This window comes from Microtus pennsylvanicus, chromosome 5 (genome assembly GCF_037038515.1).
Source record: "Microtus pennsylvanicus isolate mMicPen1 chromosome 5, mMicPen1.hap1, whole genome shotgun sequence".
Taxonomy (NCBI): Eukaryota; Metazoa; Chordata; class Mammalia; order Rodentia; family Cricetidae; genus Microtus; species Microtus pennsylvanicus.
In genome coordinates, this window is record NC_134583.1 from 22271280 (window position 1) to 22288844 (window position 17565).

The following is a 17565-nucleotide window of genomic DNA, read 5'->3' on the forward strand; positions in this document are numbered from 1 at the left end:
TCTATCTTTTGTTCATTAAAATTTCTAAATAATATTTGAAATTGAAAAAGAAAATAAAATTTCTATAAATGTGAGTCATCCCTTGGCTTACACAGACCCATTTTTCTTCTGCCTCAGAGAATACTGCCTGCCGTACTTACTTTTGTATGACGTTCTGTAAGCTTAACATCATCCCCAACTCTCCCTTCATCTTTTCTCTGTTCGCACGGCATTCAGCCAAGTACCGGAGCGCCTGCAGCAGAAACAACAGTCAATTCACACATCCAGACTGCTCGAAACTATGGTCACTTACAATTCACTGGGAGAGGAAAAAAAAATAAGTGTTTTTATTTTCAGCATCAATTAATTTTAAATTCTCCTTTAAATGTAACATTCAAAATAATCTCCTAGGAGCTGTGGTAACTGAATGTATCTTATGAAATGAATATTCCGACCTTATCCACAAGGTCAAATTAGGTTGTTTCACTTTTATTTATCATTTCATCTTTACAAGATCACAAGGAGCTATATTCCATTTATTAATCTCAAAAAGTAATTCCAACAGCCATCATGTCCCTGGATGCTTTCTACACATTAATTGAAGTAAACTGCTGGGGGACAAAGCATACAATGAACTTTATATAATGAACTGACTCCTGTTTTACTGTACTACACCTTTCCAATGTGTTGTAAGTCAAAAAACACGTAAGCAAACAAACAAAAAAAAAACAGGCAAAGCGGTGTACTCCCACAAGTACACCAGGAAGGAAGCTGGGGTAGAAGGATTTTCTCTGAGTCAGAGGCTAGCCATGACTGCATAGTAAGTTTTAGGATAACCTGGGCTACAGAAGGAGACCATCTCAAAACACCAGAATAAATAAAATGAAAATTACAAGATGAACTAACAGTCACAGCTCTGTACTTAGGAGATAAGCAAACTTTCCCAGGTACTGTTCTCTTACAACAGGCACATTTCCCCACTATTCCCTCGCACGCGGCTTCTTTGGGGTCGTCCGGCTGTTGACCTTTACAGTAAATGCTATCGTCTCAATCTACCTATCTTTCAGGTTTCTACTGGGTCTTCTGCCTTTCAAGTAAAAGTGCTGAGTCTATTAAAAATGTGTCAGCTATTAAGGCCACCAACTCAAGCACCTGTTTCTCTTCTTGTGATTATAAAGCTGTGACTTCTGCTTCCCTTAATGAAGGTTTACCTGATGTGCAAATTGCCCTTCCCTGTACTTGTGTCCTTAGGAAAAAGGGACGAGGCAGGTCCTGGAGACCCTTTCCTCACTGCACAGATAGCGGCAGTCTAGACGGTAGCACTCAGAGGAACTCAAATGGGCATGGTGGTTTTTGAGTCTATGAGGCAGACATCATACTGAGGAAGACACAGCAGTCATACTTGCAGAGAAGAGGCACACAGTAGTGTCCCAAACAGCAAGAATTCCAAAGATCTACAGAGGGGGCCAGAGAGTCTGTGTTTGAGTGGCAATCTGCAAATGCAAAGCGTGAAAGGCCACATGGTAAGGGAATACCATCACCAGAAACAGAGCTCAGGATGAGGTGGGAATAGTTTGGGATGGCATCTGCCAGAGGAACAAAGACCTCACCACCCATGAGGCATCAGGGTGAATGCCTAGATGTGTTTACCATGGCAACAGAGGCAGCACAGATTGCACACATTCTAACAAAGCCCAAAGCAATCTTGAAAAATCAAATTGGTCCCAAGTTACCTAAAAGCAACACTGAGAAAAGTTCAACAGCATTTATAAAAATATTTTCTTCTCTTTTTAAAGTTTTTGAGACAGAGTTTCTCTGTATAGCTCTGGCTGTCCTGGAACTCACTCTGTAGACCAGGCTGGTCAAACTCAGAATCATCTGCCTCAGCTTCCTAAGTGCTAGATTAAAGGTTTACCACCATGCCTAACTTAAAACAATTTCCAAAAACCTGACACATTAAAAGACTTTAATACCTGGCATAGGGAGAAAATCACCAGATCAGAAAAGATGCAGGTAAATGTAACCTATATCCAGAATAGTTAGGCAAAAAGTAACCAAAAGACACAAATCAAGGTAAAATAGAGATTATGAATTACAAAAACATCAAAAACAACTATTCTAGTACGTTTCATGTTTGAGGGTGAGGATGAAAAGAGAAATGGAAGTCATTAAGCAGGCAGACAACCTCTACAGGTCAAAACGTGAAACGAAAACAGTTTAGAAAACACAGTAACGAGCAGTGGACTCTAAAATACAGAAACTAGCCAAAATGAAGTGCAGAAAGGAAGAAAAGGGATTAAATACAGGGGCATAAAGGCTCAGTGTTGCAGTGTCAACAGGACAATACATGCTAACGTTATATGGACGTGAAGAAAAATAAAAACCTATGAAAAAATAGTGGATGAAAATTTCCTAAACCTCAGAAGATTTAAATCCAGGGACTCAAGAAATTCAACAAATTACAAATAAAATAACAATAAAAAGAAAATATACCTCAAAATCTAAAATATATATATCAGGCATTTCCTGAAAAACAGTAACGAGTTCACAGATGAAGTCACAAAAGTCATTTAGGGTTCCAAGATGATTCAGCAAATAAGACAATTCGAGTCATGGAAGCCAGATGACCTGAATTCAATCCCAACTTAAGTTTAATTCCTGTCCTGAGGTCAGTTCCCAGAGTATACAGTAGAAAATCCATCCTAGAAAACTGGTCTCTGACCTCCACAGGTGAGCAATGACACATGTGTATGCACACACAAATAAAGTGTTCAAATAAGTATAACACTTTCTTATTAGAAATCATATACGCTGGCAGCCTGATACAGTCAGTGGCTTACTCCTGTTTCCCCAGTATCCAGAGGCTAAGACAGGCAGATTGACGTGAGTTCAGGCAAGCCTGATTTACATAGCAAGTTCCAAGCCAGCCCTAGACTACAAGAGTGAGACCTTATTGGGGGGGGGGGGGGGAGGAAGGAGGGAAAGAGAACATATAATCCAGGAGACACACAGCAGCAATAATTTTTAAGTAGAGGAAGATAATAGCAAACACTGCAAATGTTAAAAAGAAAGAAAGAAAGAAGGAGGGAGGGAGGGAGAGAGGGAAAGAGGAGGGGAGGAGAGGGGAAGGGAGGGGAGGGAAAGGGGAGGGGAGGAGAGGGGAGGGGAGGGAAAGGGAAGGGGAGGGAAAGGGGAGGGAAGAGAAAAAAGAAAAAGAATTCCTCGGGCAGACAGGAAAGAAAAGGAGGCTAGTACACGTTAGTCTATGTTTGGGAATGAAGACCACTGGCAACAATGAAGATGAGAACAAATATAAAAGACATTTGAAACTGAACATGGATGCACATACCTTCAATTCTAACTCAGAGAAACAAACAAGGGGGGTTAACAGCTGAAGGCAACACCGGGTATGGCGGCACATGCCTTTAATCCCAGCACTCTGAAGACAGAGGAAGGCAGATCTCTTGTGAGTTTAAGGCCAACCTGGTCTACAGAGTAAAGTCCAGGCCAGCCAGGGTGATATGAGACCCTTTCTCAAAACAAAACCAGAATTGGAGACAAGCCTACACTACAGGGCAACAGCACTCCAAAAAATCCTCCAAACTCTCAAGTGACAGCTGGTTGTGGTAGCACATGCCTGTAATTCCAGCATTTGAGAGGCAGAGGCAGGCAGGACTCTTGTGAGTTCAAAACCAGCCTTACACAATGAGTGCCAACAGCCACGGCTATCTAGTGAGATCCTGTCACAGACAAAACAAACTGAATTTTTAAAAATTCAATATATTTTAAAGCTGAGTGCTAGGAAGTTATCCAGGTGCTTGCTTAGCATGTATGAAGTTCTGTTAATCCTGAGTATCACACACAAAGACTGAGAGCATACTGCTTAAAGCAATGTAGGCATATATACATAACAAAGATGGGAGAAAAGAAGGGGACATACATAAAGCATACGATAAAAGTGGACAAATAGGTCTGAAATGCATCTTATCAAACTGGGAGTGACCACTGAACTAAAATAACGTTCTGAAATTATCTTATGAAAGGGGAACTATTAAAATGCATACCTGTTTCTCATCCTTATTAGAACCGCAATCTACTGGCCTCTAGGTTTTCAGTAGCTCGCGCCTTCTATCTCCGCTCCCTCACTTCTCAGGCTGGCACCTATGATCTCACCACTTTAACCACTCTTGCCATGATCCTATTCTAACTTCCTTGCAGTCATTCTGTCCAACTTACCTGGCCAAGTACCAACCCTAGACAAATCCCTCAGAGCCTTAGCAAGCCTGAAGTGGGAAGAAAAGTAGTTTAATAATCCAGTCATAGGATCATATCAATCCAATACTACTACACTAGGCAGTTCTCAGCACTGCTGAGCAATTTTACCCTCCCCACAGTAAACAGCCTTTCCTAGTTTCTATACTTAGAAAATCCGCCTACAAAAAAATTACCTACTCAAGTCAGATGTGATAGTGCCATACCTGCAATCCCAAACTAAGGGAGATGAGACAGGACAGGTGATATATAGTAGGAGATTCTATTTCCAAAACAACAAAATAAAACACACAAAAAATACTGATGTGGTTTGAATCTGGAATATCCCCCAGCAAAGGGTCATGTTTTGAAGAGTTGATCTGGTTTGAAGCACCATTTTGAAGACTGTGGATCCTTTAAGGAAGGTCTGGCTGGATCACTGCAGGGGGGGCGGGGCTTTTGAAGGTTATACCCATCCCTAGCTGCCATTCATTCAGTTGTTTGACTGTGCCGTAAGGCGTCTACCACACATTCTCACCACCACAAACTCATGAGCTGAGCTGCTCTTGCCAAGCCTTCCCCAGCATGAACTAAGTCCCCTTGCAAACACCAGTCAAAGGACACCTCTCCCTCTTCTGCTGTGTATGCCAGTTATTTTATCAAAGGAACATCTCACGGCACACAGGCTGACCTTTAACTCCTCATCTTCCTGCCTGTCTTTTGAGCTAATAGAAATACTGAGACACACATAGAAAGTATGTGTGGTGACTCCCATGTACCCATCATCCAGCTTCAATAAGCGACAATCTGGTCCATAATCCTAACTGAACAGTAGAGAACATCTCATCTGTAGATATTTCACTACATCTCTAAGAAATTAGTTTGGTGTTTTTATTTGCTGTTCTGGTTTTAAAACAGGATACCACTATGTATATCTGGCCAACTTGGACCTCACTATGTAGACCATGAGGGACTTGTACTCAAGAGATCCACCTGCCTCTGCCTCCCAGTGCTAGGATTAAAGGTGGTGACACCATGCTCAGGAAGAAATTAGTTTTAGATTATCTTAATACTATTACAAAATTCTACACAAATGACCTTTTTAAAAAAGTAATGACCTTTTCTTCAAGTCTTAACACATTTTCACTTTCTAGCTAATAACACTTCGACAGCAAGGCATTTTTTGTTTTGCTCTGACAGAATCTCACTATATAGTTCTAACTGATCTGGAACTCACTACTGTAGATCATGCTGGTCTCAAACTCACAGAGACAAGCCTGCCTCTGCCTTTCAGGTACCAGAATTAGTGTGTGTCACCACACCTGATGGCATTAACCATCATACATGAAGCATTACATTTTTAATTTAATTTTTATATTAGTTATTTTGTATGCATGCCCCTGCACCACAGCACAATGTCTGGAAGTCACAAAACAGGAGATACAGAAGTTGGTTCTCTCCTCACAACATGTGGGTTCCAGGCATCAATTCAGGTCATCAGGCTTGGTGGCAAACACTTTTACCTGCCACCAAGCCTTCTCATTGGTCAAATGACTTTAAATTTTTTTAAATTGTTTTATTTTACTTATACGGGTATTTTGCTTCCCTGTATGCCTGTGTACCACAAACTAAGGTACCCTGCAGAGCTGTCTGAGCTCCTAACCGCTGAGTCATCTCAGCAGCCTTCACAGTGACATTTAGTGTCGTCTACTGAATACTGCACATTCACTTCCAGTCACTCAGAAGGTGAGGATGATGAATGTGTTCAAATCAGGATAGAAGTCAGGTCTACGGATAACGTCTGACTGACACGCCCCTTAAAACGTGTGACGGTCACTTCCATCGCTGCTCTCTCCTCCACTCCAGCTGCCTTTCTTTTCTAAACGAAGTGCTACTGAAGGGCCCAGATTTTACCTGTCACACAAAAATTCCTCCATTCTGGATCTGTCTGATGGTCTTGTTACTCTTTAACATATTTCTCTACCCTCCACATTTCTCATAAACCCTTTTGAATCATTAGCTTTGATCCTGTTTATTTTCTTTCCTTTCTGTCCTCCTTACATTAAAATAAGTGTTATGTCCATCAACTAGTGGATGGATAAACAAAATGGTGTTTGAGATATTACCCAGACACGGAAAGAAACAAAGCCCTGAAACATGTGGAGGTATATCTGTTCAACATAATATAAATGAGGCCAACGTCACGAACATTACCTATTATATGACTGTATCTACAGGAAAACTCCATAGGTAATTTTGCAGAGTAGCAAATACACAGTCCAGTACTGCCTACACAAGGGGGGAAGAAGAGGTGACCAGTACAGCACTCTCTGAGGTGATAGAAAGGTCCGAAAGTAATCCCAACACCTGAGAGGCTGACTCAACAGGGTCTCAAGATCCAGGTAGGTCTTAGAAACATTAACAAGACTATGCCTCAAAACAATTTAACAAACTAAAACATTCCAAAATTGACTAAAGAGATGGCTGTACCACTCTAGTCAATTGAGTGAATAAAAGTCACTCAACTGTATACTTTAAATGCATGAACTTTATGAAGGTACAGGAACTACATCTTTAAAAGCTGTTATGAACCAGATGGGGTTCGGTCCATCTGTAATCCCAGTACTGGGGAAGATGGGCCAGGATAAGTGAGTTCTAGGTTAGCCAGCGATACAAAGTGAAATCCTGTCTCCATCTCCCTTTTCACAAAAAAAAGCTGTTATGAAATTAAAAATAAAAAATAGTATCTTTTGGGTGATGGATGTAGTTTAGTATGGCATGTACTTAGCATTCATGACACCCTGATTTCAATTCCTTGTACTAAAAAGTACCTTTCTAACTCCAGTTCTCTCAAGTGATGAGCTAGGGGACATAGACCAGTAACAGGACTTGATTAACATGCATCAAACAAATGTGGGAGGGCAGTAATGATCTGGGTGTGGTGGTATACGTCTACAGTCAAAAGATGACCTGAGTCCAAGAGCTGGAGAACAGCCTGGTCAACATAGCAATATCCCACATCAAAAAGAAAACACAAATAATAGATCATCATGTTAATTAAAAATACCAAGTACCAGAACATTCTATTTACATGTTACATAGTTACCACTTACATTAAAGAACCAAATCAACATGTGGCTATTTATGTTAAGATTTACATGTCATAATTTCCATATTTTTATATGCCAAAATAAAGACTGCATGATCTAACAATGTCCTTTAGTCTTTTACCATGTTATCAAAGGTGTTTGAAAATTCTTACTCGCAAAATTAAAGCACCGAGACTGAAAATATTAAAAGCAACTTACAAGCAAAGCTGAGTGAACAACAGGGGGGTTGGGATGGTCCATAAATAAAATAAGGCCAGGCAGACATCCCTGATCCTGGACGATGGCTCTTCTATTTAGTGGATCTGCTGCTAAATCCCGTAGCTGGTTAACTACCGACAGAGCATCAGGCTCTTCATTCATAGTAGAAGATGAATTCATCTTTTATGACATGCACATGAATAAAATCTTCTTAAATTCTGTAAAAAAGAAAAAGCACGGTTAACAAAATTAGTTCTAGTCTGCCAAGGTGACTCGGATCCCATCTGCTTAGACTTGTACTTGCTGAGGCGGGGTCTCACACAGTCCAGACTGGCCTCAGACTACCTATGTTGCTGAGGCTGTCCTTATACTCCTGATCCTCCTGCCTCTACTTCTCAAAAGCTAGGGTTACAAGCATGCGCCAACTATGCCCAGCTATGGTGCTTTTAAAGTAACTGCATTATAATATCTTTAGAAGGAAGCAGATGAATCTAAATCACACACAAAAATAAGAACTGGCAATTCCAGAGTTTGTGAAAAATAAAATGAACATAAGCTGAAGGAAGAAATCAAGTTATTTATATATGCAAAAGAACATATGTCATCCTCAATATTCCAATAAATCTCATTTTAGCAATACATATTTTAACACTATGGTTCCAATAAACAAGGTCTTTATGTACAAGCTTGTAACCTTTGCTCTCCTTTTCAAACTGTAACACTGCCAGGACTTTTCCTTTCCTGAAACATTTCTAGGCTAAAACAAGTGCCTCAAGGGAAGTGGTGAGCTGACAGCTTGGGTTTTCATTGCTTGTCTATGGGGAGGGGTTGGGAGACACAGCAAACTATCTACAAAAGACAAAATCTCCAAGGGAAAAGGGAGCACCAAAGGACGTCCTTGCCAGACACGACGGCATCTGTGGTCCACGCGACCTTGTAGACTGCAGCAGAAAGATACGGAGCTCAGGATCACCGGGGTGACTTACTAAGACTCTGTCAAAACAAAAATTTTACTCAAGCAACTAGCTAAATGGTAGACCACTGCCTAGTATACATTACTTAGTTCCTGAGTTCAATCCCAAGATCAGGGAAGAAAATTAAAAAGGGCTTCTCTGCAAGAAACCAAGAGCCCAATATGTATGACCTGTCTGTGCCTCAACCATCATGCAGCTGGATCCATCTCTGTATCTGCCACCTCCTGATGTCTAACAGAAACACATCGAGAAGAGGGGACAGTCAGACAAGTTAAATGTCTGCTCCAAGTCGATGTGTCTCAGTACAGACTGGGGGGAGATCTTACTTATTAGTATTGTGTTTCTCAGCAGTCTTTCTACTTTCCAAACCCTCCTTCCAAACTCAGCATATTTTTTTCTCCATATAAGTAACCAGCATATCTGGGTTTGGTAGGTCACACCTATAATCTCAACACACGGCTTCAGGAAGGCGGGAGGATCATGAGTTCATGAGTTCAAGGCATAGGTTACAGGCAAGTCTCTGCCTTAAAAAACAGAGCATTTGTGAAAACCTAATGTACAGGTCATGTAAAAGACAAAGAAACAAACATTAAGAAGCAAGTTTTGCCCGGGCGGTGGTTGAGCACGCCTTTAATACCAGCACTTGGGGGACAGAGGCAGGCGGATCTCTGTGAGTTCGAGGCCAGCCTGGCCTACAAAGAGAGTTCCAGGAAAGGTTCCAAAGTTACAGAGAAACCCTGTCTCGAAAGAAAGGAAGGGAGGGAGGGAGGGAGGGAGGGAGGGAGGGAGGGAGGGAGGGAGGGAGGGAGGGAGGATTTTAAAATCTACACCATCAATCAATAAGAGTTTGCATTACATTTCTTATTCTGAAGAACATACAAGTGTTAACTTGCATAAATGGATAAAGTCTTAAAAGTCCAGAAAAGTTTACTGAAGTTATTTTGTGGGAAAAGGCAACAAAGTAGCACATACAGACATGTACAGAGATAGAGAGGTAAGTATGTCCCAGCCAGGAGCTCATGCCTGTGGCCCCAGGCCTCTTAGAGGCTGAGGCAAAGGTCAGCCGCACTGAGGACAGCAGGACCCTGAATCACAAAAGGTCCTTCCTAACACTAGTATGTGGATAGAACACTGACTTGAGTTCTATCCGCCTGCTGCAAAAGATACACCTCCAGATTCTTCGTGCATTCAAGAGGTCTCCCAGTCATAGCAGACCGAGGTTTGGTCCCTTAAATGACTGGAGAGATGGCCCAGCAGATGAGTGCTCCCTGCTGTTCAAGAGAACAGAATGAGTTGCCAGCACCTACACCAGGAGGTTCACAACAGCAAGGAACCTCAGCTCCAGGGCACCCAGTGCCTCTCCTGTCCTCAAAAGGCACCCCCACACATGTGGCATACACTCACATACATACAGGCACACACACACATGCACATTAATAAAATCTTTTTTAAAAAGCTATAATGTCATGGAAACCCTTTGCACTCTGTGTCAATGTGCACAACTATAAAATGAGGCTGACAACACAAACTATAAAACATCATACCGTATAAATAAAATGACAATGCATACATACAAAGAGCTTTGTCTACGCCTTCCACATATTACATGTTCAATAAAAGGTAGTTTTCAGTAGAAACTGATAAAAACTGGTAAGATTATTCAATAAAAAGTGTTAGAGTAACTACTTAGCAATGTTATTAAAACCAGTAATGGTCTTTAACTCACACCATATTTGAAAAGAAAAAAAATATATACATTAATGATTTTAATCTCCAAGCAAATACAAAGAACTCAGGGAAAAGACTTTATAACAATAAAACCTTTATCAAGTAATTATCTTAGAATCAAAATATTATGGTTATTTTTGCCACTCTGAAAGTCAGGATAAAAGGCGGCACTGGATCGAGCACATGATAAACTACCAGGTTTAGGGCTGGTGGTTTCTCAGTCATTCCATCAGCATCTGAGCAGCCCTGCTTATAAATACAGCTTACCCAAGGGTTTGTACTGTCAGTGGCACAGGCTCAAGCAACCTGCAGGAAGAACCAAATACTCAACCATGCATGGTGGTCCATGCCTGCAAACCCTGCACTTGAGAGAGTTGAGGCAGGGGAAAGCGGTTCAAAGTCATCCTCAAGATATATAATATAGCAAGTGAGGTCAGCCTTTGCTACCTGAGATACTGTATTGGAAAACAGAAACAAAACCACACATCAGTTAGACTCGCTACCAAACTTGACAACTAAGTCCTACCTCTGGGACCCAGACAGTAGAACAAAGAACCTACTCCCACATCGTGCCCTCTGATTTCCACCCTTGGCACACTGTGACATGTGTGCCAATACATACCTAAACCTGCATACAGTAAATAAATGCATGTTAACACACACACAACAAAAACAAAAACAAACACTACTTTGGCTTTTTCACAGAACCCAGGCCGTCCTTGAGACTATAGAGTTCTAGAAATTTTGGTCTGGTTTTTCGAGCCAGGGTTTCTCTGTGTAACAGCCATAGCTGTCCTGGAACTAGCTCTTGTAGCCTCGAACTCAGAGATCCACCCGCCTCTCCCTCCGGAGCACTGGGATTTAGAGTTCTGTTTTTATCTGCCACCCTTGGATAACTACTCAATGGATATTATCCCTTAAATGTTGTACATAATCTTCCTGATCCTTTGGAATGTCCTGAAGTCAAAATATCCTAAAAGTCCCACCTTCAAACCCTAGTGAGAAACGCTCAAGCTAAAGTCTGTCTAGGAAGAGTCAGGAATATCAGGCAGTGACAAACCCAACCGCAATGAGCAGAGCTGTGGTCAAGGGCATGTCAACTACAACTTTAAATGAGGCAAGAAAAAGCAGGCTGGAGCTCGGATTTGCCCTCCAAATTACAGGTTTGATGTAAAACTTCAGGGCAGAGTTATTCAATGCCAAAAGTTCATCTTATTTTAATATCTTGACAACATCAGATTACAGACACCCCTTTCTAACTATGTCATCTGAATCTTTTAAAATAATCAATATTTCTGTAGACTGATAAGTTCACAAAAGCAATTTTTATTTTATTTTGAGATATCTCATTGACCAGCCCAAAGTAGGCACCCCCTTGCTAAAGCCCTCAATGCTGAGATGGCAAGAATACACCACCATGCCTGTCAAAACAATGATGTCATAAGAGTTACACTGGGCTTAAGAAGGTGGAAACAAGCTTGAGGATAAAAGGGTACTTGTCTAGCATTTGCAAGGTAGTGCCACATATACATACAAAGAAGGGAAAACAGGAAGGGGAGAAGGAAGGGGAGGAGGAAGGAGGAGAAGTAAGAGGAGGAGGAAAAACACATTCTTCTCTCTGCTTCTGAAGTACTAGGGTTATGCTGCCTGGCTTAAACGTTAGAACTGGGGGATGACGAGATGGCTAAGCAGTTAAATGCACAGACTGCTCCTGCAGAGGACCCAAGTTCAGCTCCAAACATTCATGATTGGTAACTTCAGTTCCAGGGTATTCTGTCCTCCATGGGCACTTGCACTTATGTACACATACCCACACTCATAGAAATAAAAACAAATCTTTTATTAAATTAGAGTTTTAAACACAACCTTTTTTACTGAATATACTCAGTATGGTTTTTTTTTTGTTACCTATCAAGTAAACTTAAATCGTATAATGAAGATATTTGCCTTCACAAGCTGGAAAAATGGTTGTAAGTGATTATTGAGGGATTCACTCCACAATTCCTCCATTTAGAATTTAGTTGACCTCAAAATAAACAGAGGAAGGGAATGAATGAGAGCAACATATAGTGACATATGAAGATGCCATTATGAAATCCATTACTTCACATGCTAATGTAAGACAGTTTTTTAAATTCATTGGTGGTACACTAAAAATAACTTTAGGGCTGATGATGGTTCAGTTTATAGTGTCTGCTGTGCAAGCATGAAAACTGCGTTTGCATTCCCATCACCAAATGTAGAAGCAGGGTAACGCAGTGCATGTACGTAATCCTAGCTGCAGAAGTGGAGACAGGTGGATACCTGGAGGTTCGGTGACAGACCTATCACAAAGAGTAAAGTAGAGGAAGACTTACAAGACACCTGATATTGATCTTTGGCATCCGCATATGTGCACAGACACATACACACATCCTTATGCACGCACCCACTTGAAAACACACACACACACACTTGGGGAGATGACTCAGTGGATAAAGGGATGAATGAGCAAGCCCAAGAACCTCCATTTGAATCTCAAGCACCAACGTAAAACAAGACAAACAAACAAACAAAACCCATGCACAGTGCCATACGCTGGTCATTCCAGGGCTGGGGCTGCAGAGAGCCCTGGAACTCACACATCAGCCAAATCAATGAACCTCCGGGTTCAGCAAAAGACCCTGCTTCCAAAACTAAGGTAGTAAGAGATGGAGGAAGATACTCAAAGTTAACCTCCACAGGCATTCACACACACACAATATACATGCACATATACACAACACACACATACAGTGCACACATACCCAAACAAGTACACAGCACCCACAAAGAGAATTTAAAATAACTGAAATCCTGATCGGAGCAAGTTTATAGTAGATAATGAACCACAATGAAGATTGAAACAAACAAAATCCTTCCCTTACTTTCTACAGTAAATACCACACTAGGTCAAATGCAAATATGTTTGCTCATTTGTTTGCTGGTTGTATTTTCATCCAAAGCATTAATGGCAAGCACAGACCTGGACAATTTCTTGCTGGGCAGTGGATGAGCATGCCTTTAACCCCAGCACTCAGCAGGCAGAAGCATCTCTGTGAGTTTGAGGCCAGCCTGGTCTACAGAGCGAGTTCCAGGACAGTCAAGGCTACATTGAGAAACCCTGTCTCGAAAATAAATAAATAAAAATAAAAAAAGATTCTTTGAGTGTCTCCAAAACGTCAATAGATAGTTTTGAAGGCAAGACCTAAGCTCAAGCACGGCAAATGATTTCTGGTGCAGAGAGTAGCCTGAAACTATACTGGTACATATACGTGAATGCCTCGAAACAAAGTACTGAAGTAGGGCTGGAGAGACGCTCAGCAATGAGAACACAGGCTGAACTTCCAGAAGTCCAGGTTCAATTCCCAGCACTTAGACAGCAGCTTACAACTGCAAATTCAGTTCTAGGGTATCCAATGCCCTCTTCTGGTACCAGGCATGCACACTGTGCACAGACATACATGCAGGCAAAGCAATCACTGAAAAAAAATTTTTTTTAATTCTTAAGAGAACACTGAAAACTAAAACTCTCCAAGACACTAATTATTGAGCAGTGGGATACTGTGAATCTGGCTGTTTGTTTCAGCTTTATTATTATTACCAAAATGAATAAGCTGGAAAAAACCTTCCTTCCAAACAAAGAAAGTTACTGGAAGGTCTTCATGGCAAATGAAGAAAAGCGGAGAAAACAGGGGTGAACCTTACACAGAACAGCTCCAGCAACTGTGTGTGAATAAACGGAAGGGTTTTAACCGTCAGCAGTAAATTAACATGTCTGTAGTCTTAGTTTGCTCTTTTACCTTTAAAGTCAGCACCTGATGGCTTACAAGACAATTTGGAAACACCGTAACTAATGATGCCTATTTTAAGATTTGGAGCTAAGTTAAAACTGTTGAGAGGCATATTTCATTTTTGAAAAAGAAAAGCCAGTCTTGCAAAATGACAAAACTGTGAAAAAACTGTGTCCTTGCCTTTCTGTATCTCAGTCTCAGAAGGCATATAATGTATGCCTTTACCTTTTCTTCTCCTTACTTAGCCCTGGTTGGCCTATATAAATGAGACTCGCCTAGAACTAACAAAGATCTGTTTGCCACTACCTCCCGAACACCAGGATTAAAGGCATACAGCATCACTACCCAGCCTTATTTTCTCTTCCTTTGTTCTATCTGGACAAACACAGTCCTCAAACTTTAATGCGCACTGCAATCACCTAAGGAATCTTGTTAAAACGCCAAGTTCAAGCGCAGTGAGTGCAATGGGGTCTGGGAATCTGAAATGTCCAACCAGCTTCCAGATGAGGGCTATGCCGCTGACAGGCAGGCAGTCTTAGGAGCACGGGGCATGTGAGACATCTGTACTTGGGCAGATGTCGGTCGGATAGGTTCTTCTCTTCCTTCAGCCAAGAATCACCACTTAATTCATAGACGTATTTAGCTCTCACGTGCTAACAGCTGTGGCGGGTACAAACCTAGCCTAAGTCCTTAAGGAATTAAGTGAGGTTGAAAAGCCAACACCGCCACCAAACACTGAGATCCGATCTGGCTTCTCCTTGCGATTAACTAACTGTAACTCTCTGGGAATTGAGTTACCTCCTCCAAGCCTCAGTTTCTTCATATAACAGTCTTGAGTGAGTTTCAGAGTGACAGGAAATAAGAACACAAGACAGGAAAAATTTCGGGCAAGCAAGCAAGCACAGAACAACTGACCCAAGCGGGGCCTTCGACTGCAAGCGCTGGCACGAAAGGAGCCGCTAACTGCCCGAATGCCCACCACCTGTAGACACGGGTGTCTCTTGAATGAAGGCCTGCGCGCTAAGACTGGCGGATGGACGGGATTTACAGATAGCACGCCGACAAGACGAAGCAAAAGCAAAGAGGCAGACGACACCCGCTACCCGTAGGGCAGGCTGGCTGGTCAAAGTCGGAGGCGGGGAGGAGAGCGAGCGTCCCGCGGGATGCTGGCAGGAGGCGAGCGCAGCGGCGGGCCCGCGGTGCGGCGGCCGCCTCCGGGCCCCAGCCTGCCCCCGGCTCACGTACCCTGCAGAGCTCCGGGCGTCCGGAGCCAGCCGCAGCATCAGAGCCGCACCCGCGAGGGCGCACGACCGACGGCGCGGCAAGCCCTAGCCGGGGCCTGACTCAAAGAACCACAGGCTTGTGCCGCCGGCGGAGGAGGATCAGCAGGCTCCGCGGTGACCCTGTCACCTCTGCTGGCTTTGTCGTCCCATTGGCTGAGAATGCGTCCAACGTGAGGAGGGATATCCAATCAGCGAAGGGATATTTTTCAAGCCCACTCTCTCATTGGTTAACTAGCCGGGACCAATGATATCTCAGAACACTGAATTGGACCCAAGAGCTCGCCGTCCACCGAGAACTGCCTAAATTTGCATTCCTCGCTGTTCCGGGACTACATTTCCCAGAGTTCCCGCGGCAGAGCGACTGCGTTTAGAAATTCAAACCGAATATTCCGTCTACAGCAAGTCTTCCAGGTCTAATAAAACAACCTCGTAATCCTTCATCCGCGTCTGTGAGTCTTTACTCAGAATCTTCAGACGTTTCCTTGTAGTTTTTACTATGAACGTCGGCACTCTGGCGTCCTTCGATTTCGTTCATTTCTTGTTAGTGTCGCTTTCTAGCAAAGTTAAGGGCGCTAAGAGCTTTCGGGTTGGCTGGGGTGATTTGACTTTGGAACGAGTTTGTCTTCTTTCTTGTAAGGGTCTTCTGTTAGCTTCTCAAGTTCATCATGAAGTTTTGTTAATCCCGCTTTCTACTTATCAGGGTAAACACATACTTGTTTTATCGATAGTAGTCACTGAGAGGTCGCTTTAGATACACACTTTAGTTTCCAAAGTATTTCTCGAATTGTAGCCAAATCACGCAGGCCAATCTAAAAAATAATGCATCCATTACAACCATTGTGGATTTTCTCTTTTACTGTCTAGTTCTGACGTGTAGTTCACATACTAAAGTTACAGAGATTGGTTGTCGTCGCAAGGAATTTGAAGGGGCTTTAATTTGGAAAAAGCGTGGAAGAGTACCAGACTGCACTCTAAATTTTTATCTTCAATATTTTGTAAGTGAATTTATAAACCAGACGTCCAAGGTGGCCCAGGCCTGTAATCCGAGCACTAAGTAGGCAAAGGCTGACGGAGGATCATTCCAGAGTCAAGGCCAGTTTAGGCTAAATAGAGCTTCACAGAGACCTCGGCTTTAAAAACAAAGCAGCAAAAGAACCCGTGTGGTTGAGATTCTTTGTGTTCCCTTGTTCTTGGTTATCGTATTATAATTAACCTAAAATAAAAATAGAAGCAAAGTAGAACTCAGTAGGAAACAATGACACGTCTCTATTGCTAGCTGTCCTAGGGCAAAAACAAGTCTGGCGTGCTCTATTCCCCAAGCCACGAGGGGGAGTGTGCTAAGAGAACGTTAAAACTGTGAGTGTAGAAAACAGGAAAAGGAAAGGAAAGGAAGAAAAGTAAATACACTAAGTCCAAAGGGTATACCCGGTTAAACATAACCTCTCTGGTTGAATAAATGAAAAATTGTCTAATATTCTAATAAAAGGTAACTCAGGAATCTAGAAATGTAAATTTATTATTTTGGCTAAGGTTAATTTGTAGATTAAGAAAAGACATAGAGTATTCTTTCAAATAGTAATTACTGACAAGTTTTTGACACTGTTGGGAAAATATATTTCACAAAGACTTTATCCACTGGAAGTTCCCATCTAAAATTGAATGCATTCACACTTCTGCCGTTAAAGCTCTGAGGGGCTAAGCTTTCTGCACACTGCCATTACCAAGAAGAGATGGCTGGAACTAAAAAGCAAAGGATGCCTTAAAAAAATACTTAGTGCTTCCTGAACTCGTGTAGGTTGGTTACAAGCCTCAGGGAAGTCTTGAAGTTTTTATGAATTCTCATTCATGATTTTGAAGTGTCTGAACCAGACACTTATGAAGCTATGATACCTACCATTATGAGTCATAGATTGAGTCTTAGGTATCTTGCTACAGGACAGGCTGGAATGTAAGTTTCTCAATCGCGGTGTTGCTTCAGACACTATTCAGACCCTGTCAGTTTTATTTACCCATCATCTTTTGAATCCACACACTGTGCCAGAGACAGTCTGTGGTTCAAAGAGCAGGAAAAGCAGTCCTTCAGAGAGCTCAGAGTCAGGGGCTCCAAGAGCACTGGCTTCTAGCATTTTGAGATCAGACGGTCCTTTTTCAGTTTTGAAATTTTTAATCCTACTTATTTTTAATTTTCTTACAGGTATATGATATATGTCAGGAATATTACCCTCCCACC

General features: G+C 42.0%; 1 protein-coding gene across 1 annotated transcript in view; it reads right to left on the reverse strand.

Moving 5' to 3' along the window:
• Armc1 (armadillo repeat containing 1) overlaps positions 1–15478 on the reverse strand; it is a 28665-nt gene extending 13187 nt beyond the window's left edge. Inside the window, exons 1-3 of the mRNA XM_075971330.1 lie at positions 15298–15478; positions 7539–7756; positions 141–232 (exon numbers count right to left, since the gene is read on the reverse strand). Of these exons, the coding sequence (XP_075827445.1) occupies positions 141–232; positions 7539–7718 (272 nt within the window). The 5' untranslated portion in view covers positions 7719–7756; positions 15298–15478. The remainder of the gene's footprint in view (positions 1–140; positions 233–7538; positions 7757–15297) is intronic.
• Between the last annotated feature and the right edge of the window lie 2087 nt (positions 15479–17565).